Raw genomic sequence first — 14,262 nt, 5'->3', positions numbered from 1 at the left:
CTAACTCACCTAAGTTCATTATTAGTAGGGATGTTACATTTAATGAAATGCATATGCTTGATCAAAGGAAAGTTGTTGATGAGTCTGCAGGAAAACATGAGAGTGATATGAATGAGGTGGAGGTTCAGGTGGAGCTTCCAGAAAAGACCTCTCAAAATGATTTGAACGAGCAAATTGCTCATGTTGATTCAAGTTCAGATGAGGAAGCTATAGATGAGGTGGAGCAGCCATACTCTATTGCTACTGGCAAAGAAAGGAGGCAGATCCGGCCTCCTCAGAAATATGGGTTCTCTGATATGGTGGCTTATGCTCTTACGACAGCAGAAGATATGAGTATTCAGGAACCTTCTACCTATACGGAAGCTGTCACTTGCACAGAATCAGAGAAATGGGCTGTTGCTATGGTTGAGGAACTTGAATCACTTCACAAGAACCAGACTTGGGACTTGGTGCAGTTGCCTAAAAAAAAAGAGCCATCGGGTGTAAATGGGTCTTCAAGAAAAAGGAAGGAATTCCAGGTGTTGAAAATGCTAGATGTAAGGCTCGACTCGTAGCTAAAGGCTACAATCAGAAGGAGGGAATTGATTATGATGAAGTTTTCTCTCCTGTGGTAAAACACACTTCCATTCGTGTGCTGCTGGCTATAGTTGCTCAATTTGACTTAGAGCTTGAGCAACTTGACGTGAAGACTGCTTTTTTGCATGGCGAGCTTGAGAAAACTATTTATATGGCCCAGCCCGAGGGCTATTATGTAGAAGGCAAGGAAGATCATGTTTGTAGATTGAAGAAATCCTTGTATGGTCTGAAGCAGTCACCAAGACAGTGGTATAAGAGATTCGACAGCTTTATGATAGGGAGCGGTTATCATAGGAGCAACTATTATAGTTGTGTCTACTTTAGGAAGGGTTCGGATGGATCCTTTGTCTATCTTCTCTTATACGTGGATGACATGCTCATTGCTGCAAAGAACATGTCAGATGTGTTGATCTTGAAGAAACAGCTCAGTGAGGAGTTCGAGATGAAAGATCTGGGTCCTGCCAAGAAGATCTTAGGAATGGAGATTCAGAGGGACAGGAAAGGAGGGAAGTTATATCTTTCGCAGAGGAGTTATATTGAGAAAATACTTGAGAGATTTGGCATGCAAAACGCTAAGCCCGTCAGTACACCGTTGGCATCCCATTTTAGACTCTCAGCTCTACATTCACCTCAATCAGAGGTCGAGGAGGCTGCGATGTCTCGTGTACCATACTCCAGTGCAATCGGTAGCATTATGTATGCTATGGTATGCACTCGTCCCGACATTGCGCAGGCAGTTAGTGTGGTTAGTAGATATATGGCGCATCCTGGAAAGGTCCATTGGCAGGCAGTGAAATGGATACTTAGGTATCTTAGAGGTTCTGCAAAGTTAGGCCTAGTGTTTGATAAAAACAGTTCCAACGGTACCTCAGTTGTGGGATTTGTGGATTCCGATTTTGCAGGTGATCTCGATAAGAGGAGATCTTTGACGGCTATCTTTTCACACTATCTAGTTCGGCTATTAGTTGGAGGTCAACCTTACAATCGACGGTTGCTTTGTCTACTACGGAGGCAGAGTAATATGGCGACGAGAAGCGTGAAAGAAGGAATTTGGTTAAGGAATCTTGTTCGGGAGCTTGGGCTCCAACGGAAGACAATTCATGTCTTTTGTGACAATCAAAGTGCTATATACTTGATTAGAAATCAAGCATATCATGAGAGGACTAAACACATTGGTGTCAGGTATCACTTTATTCGAGAGGTAATTGCTGAGAGAAATATGACGGTAAAGAAAATTGGTACAGCTGACAATCCTGTTGATATGTTGACCAAGCCAGTCCCCGCCAACAAGTTTAAGCATTGCTTGAACTTGATCGGCATGCTTGGTTGAGTTTGCCCCTTATGGGGCTTTGGTGGCGAGGTAAATGACAGTTCTACATTTGTTTTTGAAGTGGATATGTTCTTTCGTTGCAGTCCTTGTTTCCTGCACTAAGTTAGCTCACGTAGGCTTAGGGATGCCGAGAGAATGTGTTCGGTTTCTTGATTGTTTTATTTTGGGAAATTCAAGCCAAGGTGGAGATTTATTAAATATGTCTTGAATTTTATGTACTCGGTCCGGTTCATTACCTGACCCGACATATTTTTTGTGCGACCCGAAAGTGGAGAAAAAATTGAGATTTGATTCGCAACCAGAGCAAGCGAACAAATCTCTATGGCGGTCCGCCCAAACTGGAGCAAGCAAACAAATGTCTCGGGGAGTTCGGGGGCTACGCCCTCGAGGAAATTTTTTGGGGAGCCCTATTTATACCGCGGCTAGGTTTTCTCATTGAGATAGAGAGTGAATTTTGTTTTAAGAGAGATTTTCGTTTTGTGAGCCGAGAGGTTTTGTTAAGTCGTTTTTCGACTTTTGAAAACTGTACTCTCTTTGATTATAGTGGAATCTTATTTTGCCTCGCCCGTGGACGTAAATCACCTTGTGATCGAACCACGTAAATCCTTGTGTTCTGTATTTTTTTTTTCCGCGTTTGTTTCCAACATCGACAAATCCAAAATGGTCATAGAGTTAATTTCTCATCTCTTCAAAAGTATCTTGGTGCTTTTCAATCAATTTTGTCTGTTTCATGCATCAGCCTTCTGTGACTCATCTTTATATTGTGAAGCGCATTTTGAATTATGCCGGCGGCACAATAGATCGAGGAATGCAAATCTTGTCTAGGTCAACTATGGACTTGTATTCCTTTTGTGATGAAGATGGGGCTGGTTGCCTATTGACTCGACAATCGACTACAAGATTTTGTACCTTCTTAGTTAGTGATGATATATTATGGTGCTAAGAAGCAACGAATGGTTGCTCGATCTGGTGCTGAGGTAGAGTATTGTGAAATAAAGTCATCAGCTGCAGAGATCACTTGGATATCTTTCCTTTTAAGAGATTCAGGTATTCATCTCTCAAGTCCACCAATATTATTTAGTGATAATATTAGTGCACTTTATATGTTGATTAATCCCGTGTTTCATGTAAAAAATAAACATATCGAATTAGATTATTGTTATGTGCGAGAGAAAGTGGCTTGCGGAACTCTTGTGACTTAGTATGTTCCGTCTGTGCATCAAATTGTTGATCTCTTCTTAAAGCCATTACCTAGAAATGCTTTTGGAAACTTATGTCGCAAATTGGAAATTGAGGATCTAAAGATGTCAATCAAAATCACAAGCAAATTCTTAAAGGATATTAAAATCAAGAGATTGACAATAGATTCTTGAATATACTAAAATCAAGGGATTGACAGCTCTAGTAATATTTTCCAATGTTGTATTGTTTTCTTACAAAGTGTGATACTCTGTAATATCTTTATACAGTGGAAATCATCTCAACAAATTATACATTAAGATCAACATTCAAACACCTTTATTCTTTTATGGTATCAGAGCAGAATGTTCTGAGTTCAATTATTTTCAAACCCCTATTTCCCTTCCTAATTACTTATTCCACACTTAGGCCAAAATCTAACCTGAAAATACCAAACCTCATCTTGTTAGTGTTGCCCCTCGTCCTTCCTTAAAGTAACCATACCCTTTCGGTGAGATTGGGGCCATCACGCAACTCCGAAATCCAGGTCTCGTTAGAAGTACTAAGATGAATGGATCGACAACTCGTAGGTCTAACAGGATGCGATTGACAATCACAAGGTCAATCTCCCTAATCACATACTTGGGACGATTGCGTTCGGTTGATTTCAGCGGGGGGGCGTCGTTAATGAAGGTGATAGTAGCCGAATATTGGGCATACAAGGCCTCCGAAGTGGCTTTGATCTTTGAGAGAGAGTGTTAGAATATCTAAATATTAACCACACATTCATCTAACAGCTTAAACTTTTAGAACAGTCGGCAGTGATCCCATAAAATTTGACAATTACACTTTCATAGGATATGAATAACATGCTAAAACGAAGTGGAAGAATGCTTGACAAGTCAAAAAAATCTCAAACCTTGTTGGCATTGATCCTCAAAGATTACTCCATGGTGTTGAACATAACGTTCTAGGTAATGTTCTTCGAGACGATTCTTTTCGAGTTATTGTCCTTCGTCACAGTGAGAGAACCACGGTCCTGCTTGAACAGATGACGTAACCAAGAGGATGAATCATTGTGAATCTTGGATATCAATCTTTTCTCCCTCGCTCTTATCAATCTATGAATCACATAGATTCTTACTAAAAGTCTTGTAATGATAAGTCCAAATCGTTAGGCTCCCAATAATTAAACCCTCGATGACCCCAACTAAAGAAATTCCACTTGGATGATCTAGGGCCAATAGGGCAAATTTCGTGCTTCTACGTGCTTCTTCTTCCTCCGAGTCTTGTCAATTTTGCTGACTTGGCAATCTATCAATATAGTTTTTGGAAAGTCTAATTGTACTTTAATTGCAATTTTAATTAGTTTTAGGAAATTAAATCGCTTGCCATGCAGAAGCTCTCTTCTCCCAAATTACGTGTAGATCAAAATTTGGGAGTTTTTCTCTCTCAATCTAAATCTAGATCTAGGAGTTTCTTAGAGCCGTTCGATCTATAGCGGTTCAACATGTTGTTATTGTTGTTTTTGTCATTTCCGTATGGCGATAGTGTTGGGGAGGCCAAATCTAAGCACGCACTGCAAGCTGTAGTTTCTGAATAGGAAGATTTTGGCGTGTGTCCATCATTAGTAATGGTTCCGGTGATCGGCTATAGATTTTTTTTTGTATACTGTGACATATCTAGTCTTTTGGGATGAGAGCGTACTTATAGCTAATGTACTTTTTTGTTTTATTAGTTTTGTTTTGTTTTGCACCTCTTTTGAAATTTGCTTTAATTGGAACATTTCTATGTTCCTCTCATGTTAATTATAACAAATGAATCAAATCCTCTTTCGATTAAAAAAAAAAAACCCTTGCCATGCTGTCGACTCCACATCTCATTTCCTCCATATATTTAGTATCTACTAAATCAGTTCTAGGAAATTAATTCTCCTTCCGTCTAAGTTTAGTATTTTTTTATCGAACGACAAATTCGGTACTTGTTTAATCATTCGCCTCGACCAAAAATTGTTCTTCCAAATAACATTGCACGTGCTCTTATTCAGTATCAACTCGATCGAAACAAGATGCATCGATGTATGTACAAGTTTTAGGTAATTGTATTTTGAATTTATCTATTGCATGGTCCGACCGAGATAAGGTCAATCATTCAATTGTAGGTGAATTTTCAGTTTCTCCGACCAATTCAAGCGAAAGAAACAGCTGACCTCACCGAAAAAACGACGAAAACGAGTCCCACCACCAACCTTTCAGATTCGACGCGCCCGTCACCCGGGGTCCCCGTCACCCGCGGCTTCCGGCGAAATCCCATTGGTCCCCACCTTGTGGCAGCTCGCACCTGATTGGCCCGTCACCGTTCCCCCGGACGCAGCTCGGGCGGGGGTCCTCGAAAGCGAGGTGCGCACGAGCACCTCACCGCGTTTCGCCGTTGAGTTCTTCAAAAGCCGAAAGCGAAGAAGAGAGAGAGAGAGAGAGAGAGAGAGAGAATCTCCCCCCATCTTCTTCTTCTTCTTCTCCTTCTCTCCGATCTCTGCATATTCCTCTCTCGAAAAGCGCATTCGCTTCCTTCGCCTGCTCGGAGGGGAAGCTCCGGGTCGGGTCCGGTGGGGTGGGGCCGGGGCTGCGATCCGGCCGGTGAATCGGCGCCGCCGGGCGGGTGGGCGATCCCGAGGAAGGCGACGCGTTCTGGTGAGTCTCTTCGCTTCGCGCTCGGTCGGTCGTGGGGGGGCGCGGGGCATTTCGCGCGCGGCTCGCGGTTTCGGGTTCTAAGACCGTCGCATGGGGAGTGCTTGAGTTTTGCTTTTCCCTGTCGGTGAGATCTGCGCTCTGCGATTTGGATTGCCGTTCGGATGGCGTCAATTTTGAATTTTGAAAGTTGGGTTCGTGGAAATGAGGCGGCTTTGCGTCGTGTTGGGTTGAAGGCGAGATCTGGTGGAGGTCTGGTCGTGATGGTGGCGTTCGGGTTGAGTTTTTGATATTAATGAAGCATTGGATTGAGTTGATGATCGTAATGAATTAGAGGTCTTACAATTGTGTCTTTATTGATGAGTCCGGATTTTTGTCCTGCGAGCATCTAGCATTGTTTTGAGGCATTGATGATCATGTTTTTGACATTAAATGCAAGTCTTAGGGAATTGCTTCTCTCATGATGAAGATTGAATTAATCCTCTACTTGATTTTGTACTGATTTTGGAGTTTAGCTGTAGATACATCTGGCAAGATCGTGACATTTTAGGGGTAGATCAGATCAATGAAGAACGGGATTATAGAATGCAGCGTTTGCCACTCAAAGCTTTTGTCACCAAGCTCCAAAACCATATCGAAGGCCTATGACCGGCACAGAAGCAGAGTATCGTCCAAGCAGCGTGCCCTCAACACCCTCTTGGTGGTCGGGGATTGTGTCTTAGTTGGATTACAGGTAATTACTCTCATTTATATCAATTTTTGCTTTCCTTCCCTGGATTGTCTGGTTCATTAGGAAAACCTTTTCCGCCATTCCCACAAATTAGTAGCAAAAGGCGCAGTGCATGTTCTTGAATTAACGCACGAAGTATTAGTAAAAGCATTTCGTCCTCTTCCCCATCCGTTCTCAAAGGAATATGTATTTACAGTCATCTACTAGCTTATATTCCTTCAGTTGTCCTAATGCGCTTCTAGAAACATGAAATGCTTGAGTATCCTCATGGATCTGGTGTGGTTTTAGAAACTTGACGTTTCACTGGATGTATTAATCAATCATACATTACGTTTTGTCGTTGACTTCGCTTAGTAGTCCTTGTTGACTTTGTATGTTTTAAAAAAAAAACAAGCATTATTCTTCATGATTTCTATTGAGTCATTGGTTCTCCCAAACGGTTGACTATTTTTACCATTTTGTGTTTTTGTAAACTACGGAATTAGATTTTTGGCTTGTCTTTTGATAGTCTACTTGTAGGATCTTAGTCCATGCTTTTAGAAGGTGCAAAGACCATCTGACGTGTTTATGACTTCTGTTCTGCCAGCCTGTTTTGGTATATATGTCCAAGGTGGATGGAAAGTTCAAATTTAGCCCGATCAGCGTTAATTTTCTGACTGAGCTTGCAAAGTTGGCGTTTGCAATTGTTATGCTTTTGTTCCAGGTACTTTTCCTTTTTCTCTTTTTTCCTGACTCAATATACATCAAAAGTTTCATGTTGTCCAGCTTTTCGTATATAATATTACAATTGATTTGAGACTGTGGAAGGAGGATTGTCTCTTGTGTTGATAATGTTAATAAGCATGTAATGTACATTGATTTTGTTGCTCAAATAAAGACCAGCTTGTCAGGAATTGAGTTGTTGGGTGGGTGGGTTTGGGGAGGGTCAGGGGCAGGGTGAGTTTAGAAGATAGTGGTATTGTCTGAAATACAAAAAAAAAATTATAATTGCATTTTATTTCTATATCTCATGCTAAGTTCTTGCCGTCTCAATTTACTCTGTAGGCAAGGCATCAAAAAGTTGGAGAGAAGCCATTGTTATCAATATCAACTTTTGTGCAGGTACCAATTTGATACTTTAATCCACCTTAGTTTTTATGTATTTTTAGTTAAAGTCAAGCCTTTTACTCTATTGACAGAGTACATTTAAATAAATTTACATTGGAAAAGTTAGCATGTCAGTTTTTTGCACCATGATCTGTCATTTGCTTTTACAAAATTGTCAATGAGTACTTTTGCAAGTAAACATAGAATATGCGCTTGCATGATTAACATTCTCCTTGTTGTGGTTACTTCTATAAACCTAGGCTGTTGTACTTTGAGTTTCTGGTATTCTAAATCAGGGAATCAACAAAAGGATGAATAAAAGTTGTAAGACGGTTAGCTAGCACCACATTGAGACTGCTACAGAGGAGGGAAAGACTCACATGACTACTAGCCGAAGAGCTGGCACTAAGTAGGCCCGGTGGCGCTATAATGGACTTTCAATAGTGTAGCCACTGCAGAGTATGGAACTGAAAGAAACAGGCATGTATGAGGAGGATGTGGGCATCGTCGCGGGTGCCTATTATGCCCATGGGATGAAGGATGGGGGAGTTTGCAGTTTTCGCTGGGGTATAGCACTGAATCGCTTAGTGGCCTGTAGCAGCAAGATTAGTTCCACGGTCACCTCCCACCAGTAAACTTGCAGGTCAACATTAGGTTTACCTGCTAGGTCATGGACTGGTGTCGGCGACACGATAAATACTTTTGCTTGAAAGATATCAGTTTGGAAGGCTGAAGAATGTTTTGGAAGAAGGATGTCCTTTTACTTTTTTTTTTTCTCAGCAACTAAGCATTTGCACACGATCTGTTCAATTCAGATCGATATATCTCAATGAAACATAGCCTTAGCCATCCTTTTAATTGGCCTAGCTTTTGTTTTGATTTTTGTTTACAAGTTTCATCTCTTTGTAGGCAGCACGCAGCAATGTGCTTCTTGCTGTTCCAGCTCTTCTCTATGCCATCAATAACTATTTGAAGTTCATCATGCAGGTATTTTTGCTTCATTGACATATCTATATGCTGCTTGACCTAGTGATGTTCTGCCCTTATCATGATCTAAGAGATCTTTGGCTTGACTCCTACATTTGCCCTCCCTCATCGTACATATTAAGACAGCCTTGAGTACCAACTAACCTAATTCTCTTTATAATCATGAGTTTGACCATACCCTGAAATAGTTGATGCTGGAAATGAGGACGTGATTTGATACCAAAAGGCATTTTTTTACGTACATGACCAAGAAATTTATGGAAGTCTTAATGTAGCTTTACAAGTGAACCTTATTGAAAGGGGAGTTTTAAGTATGGAATGGATCGCCACATGCGCATAAGAAGAAAGCCTACCACACACTTATGATGATAATAAAATTTAAATGACAAGTTTGTTAGTGAGTGTCCATTTGGCTTCTCTTATGATATGCTGTTCTTCCTACAAATGGTTTGACACAAGTTGTTAAAATTAAATGGAGTGAACAAGTTTGCTCAAACATAATAATATGACTGATTGTGCTTTATGATTGACATGTTTATAGATTCTTAATCATTGCCTATATATACGTATTAATGAATATTAAGTGTATTTTCCTATGTACGATCTTAATATATAAGGAATGTTAAACGCATGCTTAGTGTGTTTGTGTGATTGCACTTGAACTTTTAAGCGGAGTATCATTTAATGACACACCTTGCTTACTGCTAGAAAATTTGTGCCGCTTTCGAGCAATAGCGTTGGCCCTTATTCATTCTTTTGGGGACTTGGTTTGTTGTTAATGTTGGAGTTGCTGCAGCTTCTACATAGATTGGCGACTAATAATTGGGATTACATTTTTCTGCAGTTGTACTTTAATCCCGCAACAGTGAAAATGCTAAGCAACTTGAAGGTACTCTAATTCATAATCTGTTTCTCTTGTTTTTCCATTTGATAGTAGTTTTGGCTGTCAGAGTTCACTCAATGTGCTTTTCCTAATTTCATGTTATCACAAATTCTGCAGGTTCTGGTTATTGCAGTTTTGTTGAAAATAATAATGAAGCGCAGATTCTCCATAATTCAGGTAATTTGGGCTTTGATATCCTGTTTCCTTTGTTTTTCAGTTCAGACGAAGTTTTGGGTTTTGGGTGGGAGGGGCATTTAGTTGATTCCACAATGTCAATAAAGGTTCTTTTAGCAGGCACAATACACCATCTTTACTATTTGAACATGTAAATTGAATATCTTTCTATTGGCAGTGGGAAGCTCTTGCTCTCTTGCTCATTGGGATTAGCATTAATCAGCTGCGCTCACTACCCGAAGGACCTGCTTTGGGTCTAACTGTTGGAACGGGTGCATACATCTATACATTTATTTTTGTAAGCGATTTCTTGTTGCCTTTTCATCTTATTCGTTGTTAGCTTCTCTTTTGGACTATTTTGTCTGGTACCTGGATTTATTTCATCATAAGGGGAGCCCATGTTTTATTTTGCAGATCACAGTTCCGTCTCTCGCCTCTGTATATAATGAATATGCTCTGAAGAGTCAATATGATACAAGTATATACCTTCAGGTAATATTTGCAACATGTATAATTTTGCGATGCTCCTATGTCTTGTTATCTTGGCAGACTACACCATGTTGCAATATATGCTGATGGAGATTGCTAGAGATCTACTATCCTAAAAGTTTAGGAAAAGACATAACAATCTAGCATATTTCTTGACCTGCGTCGTCCTCCACAAGTCCAAATCTATCCACTAACACAAGCAGAAAAACCTTAAAAAAAAAACAAAGAGTGCATGATAGGATTGGAATTATTGGTCTGTGTGCTTTGGTGCCGACATTTGTTGCAAAAGATTGAGATGTCAGGAAACAGACTCGCGGTGAATGTCTGGTGTATTTCTTGTTTTGCAGAAACATTTCAAGTAGCTACTATGGTTGATTTTTTTAAGGGCCATTTTCTTGACATGTCCACCTGTGTATAAGCCAAATTTTCATACATTGAACATTGGATGGATGTGACCATGTCAAATTGACAATCGCAGGCCCAAAATTCGAAAAAAAGAAAAACAGATGAGTGATAGCATCGGAATTCTTGACGTGCATTCTGGTACCATGTGGACACCATTTACTCCAAAAAATTAAGTTAGGAACGAGCTCACATTGCATATCCAGGGATTTTCTCACTTATTTTGGAGAAACATCTCAACCAAATAGTTCATATCGGGCTATATTTGTGCTATCTCTTTCGTACTACATTTGTTACTTTTTTTTTATTTTTTCTTGCTTTGTGGGTCTCATCTTATACCCTTTTTCTAATTCTTCCTCTTGCAGAATATATTTTTATATGGATATGGTGCTATATTTAACTTTATGGGAATTCTTGGAACTGCCATTGTTAAAGGTATTGGCATGCTTTTAAGAAGCTGTTTAGTACATAAACTTTGCATTATGTCCGAAGTTTTTTCTTTTATTTGATTGTGATGCATTATGTCTTCGCTCTATTGGATGACATCCTTGAGTGCGTTAATTTGATGGGAATCAATTTTTAATATATTGCAAAATACTTACAGTTTTTTATTGCTTTTTCTTTTCAGGTCCTAGCAGCTTTGACATCCTGCAAGGACATTCAAGAGCTACCATGCTTCTAATCTTTAATAATGCAGCCCAAGGAATTTTATCTTCCTTTTTTTTCAAATACGCAGGTTTGACTTTGTTTTGCTTTTTCTGCTTATTATATTTTGCGCATCTTTAGTTAGAACTCTCTAACTTCTGAAGTGATCATATTATGCTTAACAGATCTGTCTGTCACTTCTAATTTTTTTGACTTAATTTTGTCTCACTCGCATCCTCGGCTTTTCTTAGATCTTTGATGGAATTAGTCTCTTTCCCCTAATTTCTGCATTGGTTGCAAATAGATACAATTTTGAAGAAGTACTCGTCAACAGTTGCCACAATATTCACCGGCATAGCTTCAGCTGCACTCTTTGGTCATACTTTAACTGCCAACTTCGTCTTAGGAATTTCCGTTGTGTTTATATCAATGCATCAGGTAATTGTGGATGAAAGTGGCTTCTTTGTACAGATTTGGGTTTGATCAAATTTCATAAAGTTAACCATATGGCTAAGAGAGTGCTTCTGCATCTTTCCCTCAGTTCTTTTCACCCCTTTCAAAGGTCAAAGATCCACCACAAAATGGGACTCTGGAATTAATTGATCATCATGACAGCCACAGGTATTTCCAATATCTATTCATCTTTCTACATCCTTTACCTCATGGAAAAGCAGTGATAAAGATGTGGTTCTAGTGCCTGTATTTGGAGTTACTTATCTGTTGATAATGCAGATTTAATTGTTCCTGATGCTGTTGTTACCTTATGTTAATGTATTATTGTCAATGAATCTTACATAGATGGAAATGATCAAAGAAATTATTGGCCATTACCTACCAGAATTCTAGAATATTTCACGTAGAAATGATCCCAAGTTTAGTGATCATTTATAAATATGGCAGGTCTTTGCCTTGCAATCTAAGTTTAGTGATCTTTCTTTATTTCCAGGTCTAAGGATTCCTTTATAAACATGGCAGCGGGAGCAAATGAAGAGGTATGAGCTTTGTCTTGTTAAACTAATAACTTCTAATCCTTCTTAAATTCATTCATCTGTTAATCTTTATCTATATTTATTTGCCTACTCCAGGCTAGTCATCGGGTAGGATCTGATGAGAAACAGCCTCTACTTCCCAGATAGGTTACATCAGGTCTGATACTCCCTTTTCCATTTTTCAGATTCACTTTGTACTTCTTTTGTGTCTGCTGTCAGACTTTGCTTACTGGTATACTTAAGATTTTTATCTCTCAAGATCCCAAAACGGATCTGGCAAAGTGGATGTTTGCAGTAAAGCTAGCTAGAGAGCTTTAAGAATGAGACTGATAGTTGGTCTTACTGCTAGTAGACTTCGCATTAAGGTTTCGTTTGTTTGAAGGAAAACTGTTTCTGGACAATTATTTTCCGACTTTCTGGTGTTTGGATTAAAAAAAACTAATCGATCTACCAAAAAAGTTTTTCAGAAACCGAAAACAAGCTTAAATTGGGGGAAAATGACTTTCCCTTCTGGTAAGAAAGAAATCACTTTCCCTAAACCACCAAACAAATGAAAACTAACCATTTTCATGAAATTTTTTCTTGAAAATGATTTTAATGAAAAATATTTTCTTGTATGATGAAGTTTTCAGTGAAACAAATGCACCCTAAGTGTACAGAGAAGGTATGGGTTTTCCCGAGTGGAAAACTTGGGTACATCGTGTCCATGTGGACTGGATAGATCTGGACTGTCACATCTGGTAGTCCTGCATGATGTACTGGTCAGACGGTCCAAATCTCGTCCATCCACCTGAACTTGGTGCTGGAAACAGATACTCTTCTTTTGTTACTTTTAGAGACAGTCTTTCATGTATCTTATCCGCCACAGGCGACATTATGACTTGCACATGTAAATATAATCATTAGTCCAACACTCCAACCAGCCTATTTTATTTATTCCGTTTCTTCAATTTCTTCACTTCACCTCCCTGTTGTCACCTCTCTCTCTCTCACTCTCTCTCTCTGTTAAAGCTGTAGCCTTTCACCCGAGTCAGTGAATTTCAAATGCTGTACCTGATGCGTTGACTTTTGCAGTTCCTTATAATGATTACATGTTGATAGTTTCTGGTCAGATTTCTAGCCAAATGTTGATGCATGTATTTAAGTGATGGTGTTTTTAATTTTTTTGTTAGCTTGGCCTTCCATGGTGATGATGTGGTGTCGCATAGAGAGAGAGAGAGAGACCTTTGGCTCCTAGGCCATAGACATGATGAAATATTTTGCTTTCTGGTTCCGAGTAAAACTGCTTTGCCTTTGCAGGAACTTTTAAGGCATTGTCTAGGAAGCAAATGGTACGGAGATGGCCATTTATCAGACTAGGTATGGAATAATCGAACAATACGTGCTGCTCCTGAGGGTTTTTCAAGTGTCATCCGGTTGGTTCCACTATTGAAGCTTTTTTGTTTGGGAGAGCTCGAAGCATTTTTTCTTTTGGATAGAAGATAGCAAGCGCATAAGGTCCCATGCCATCGAGATTCTTGTATTTTTTGTTGCAGACAATGTAAAGCCTATCATTCTTACATGTATTCTTTAAGACAAAGTGAGAAATGTCTTTTGCTTCTACTTTTCATAGGTTTCTCAAAATATGTATTCTTTCTTTTTTTAATTTTTTTTGGTTGTTACAACAGAGGTTCTCATTTCAATTTCATTCTTCCAAAGGAATAGAAATCAAATGCTTATATATTTGTTGAACAGACTTTTAGCTTTCCGCTTCTCTATGCTCCTGACCATACGAGTGCTTAGTTATACTTAAAGTGCACCATATATGGACCAACGATGCTGCTAGTCAAGCACGAATGAATCATTTAAAACTTAGTACATTGACAAATAGACTCATCAAACTGCTGTCTTTTAGTTTTAACCTTCTTTCTTCTGAATTTAGCTTGCTAATCTGTCACAGCTTCAAAACTCTAATCTCAACAAACAATGATGAACAACATTCTTCATATCGCGGGTTTGTCCATCGTTTGGCACCATTTAGAAAACTTTTTGTAATCAAACCAGGAGTCAACGTCTGGTCTCTGTCATCCCTACCAGCCAAAGGGAGATGCCAGCAGCGAAACCCG

At 39.4% G+C, this 14,262-nt stretch overlaps 1 protein-coding gene across 4 annotated transcripts; it reads left to right on the top strand.

Annotated features, from left to right (window-relative positions):
• Positions 1-5,369: 5,369 nt before the first annotated feature.
• Positions 5,370-13,888, top strand: LOC115679755 (CMP-sialic acid transporter 2-like). Of its 4 annotated transcripts, none has more exons than XM_056311799.1 (16): positions 5,380-5,775; positions 6,288-6,505; positions 7,089-7,205; positions 7,547-7,603; positions 8,498-8,575; positions 9,420-9,464; positions 9,576-9,635; positions 9,811-9,930; positions 10,047-10,124; positions 10,889-10,958; positions 11,152-11,259; positions 11,473-11,606; positions 11,710-11,789; positions 12,115-12,160; positions 12,254-12,314; positions 13,330-13,888. In XM_056311799.1, the coding sequence occupies exons 2-15, from the start codon at positions 6,338-6,340 to the stop codon at positions 12,302-12,304; spliced, it is 1,212 nt and encodes a 403-aa protein (XP_056167774.1). In that variant the 5' UTR covers positions 5,380-5,775; positions 6,288-6,337; the 3' UTR covers positions 12,305-12,314; positions 13,330-13,888. The 4 variants fall into 4 exon arrangements, 3 of the variants coding, with proteins under 3 accessions (XP_056167774.1, XP_030459328.1, XP_030459313.1); XM_030603468.2 differs by having other exon boundaries at positions 5,386-5,775; positions 6,294-6,505; positions 13,457-13,888; XM_030603453.2 differs by having other exon boundaries at positions 5,387-5,775; positions 13,457-13,888.
• The last annotated feature ends 374 nt before the right edge of the window (positions 13,889-14,262 follow it).

Source organism: Syzygium oleosum, unplaced genomic scaffold, assembly GCF_021117445.2.
Source record: "Syzygium oleosum isolate NSW1041296 unplaced genomic scaffold, Sole_v2.1 Sole_v2.01, whole genome shotgun sequence".
NCBI lineage: Eukaryota > Viridiplantae > Streptophyta > Magnoliopsida > Myrtales > Myrtaceae > Syzygium > Syzygium oleosum.
Note: the sequence above shows the minus strand (reverse complement) of the source record. Positions and strands in the feature narration are given on the sequence as shown.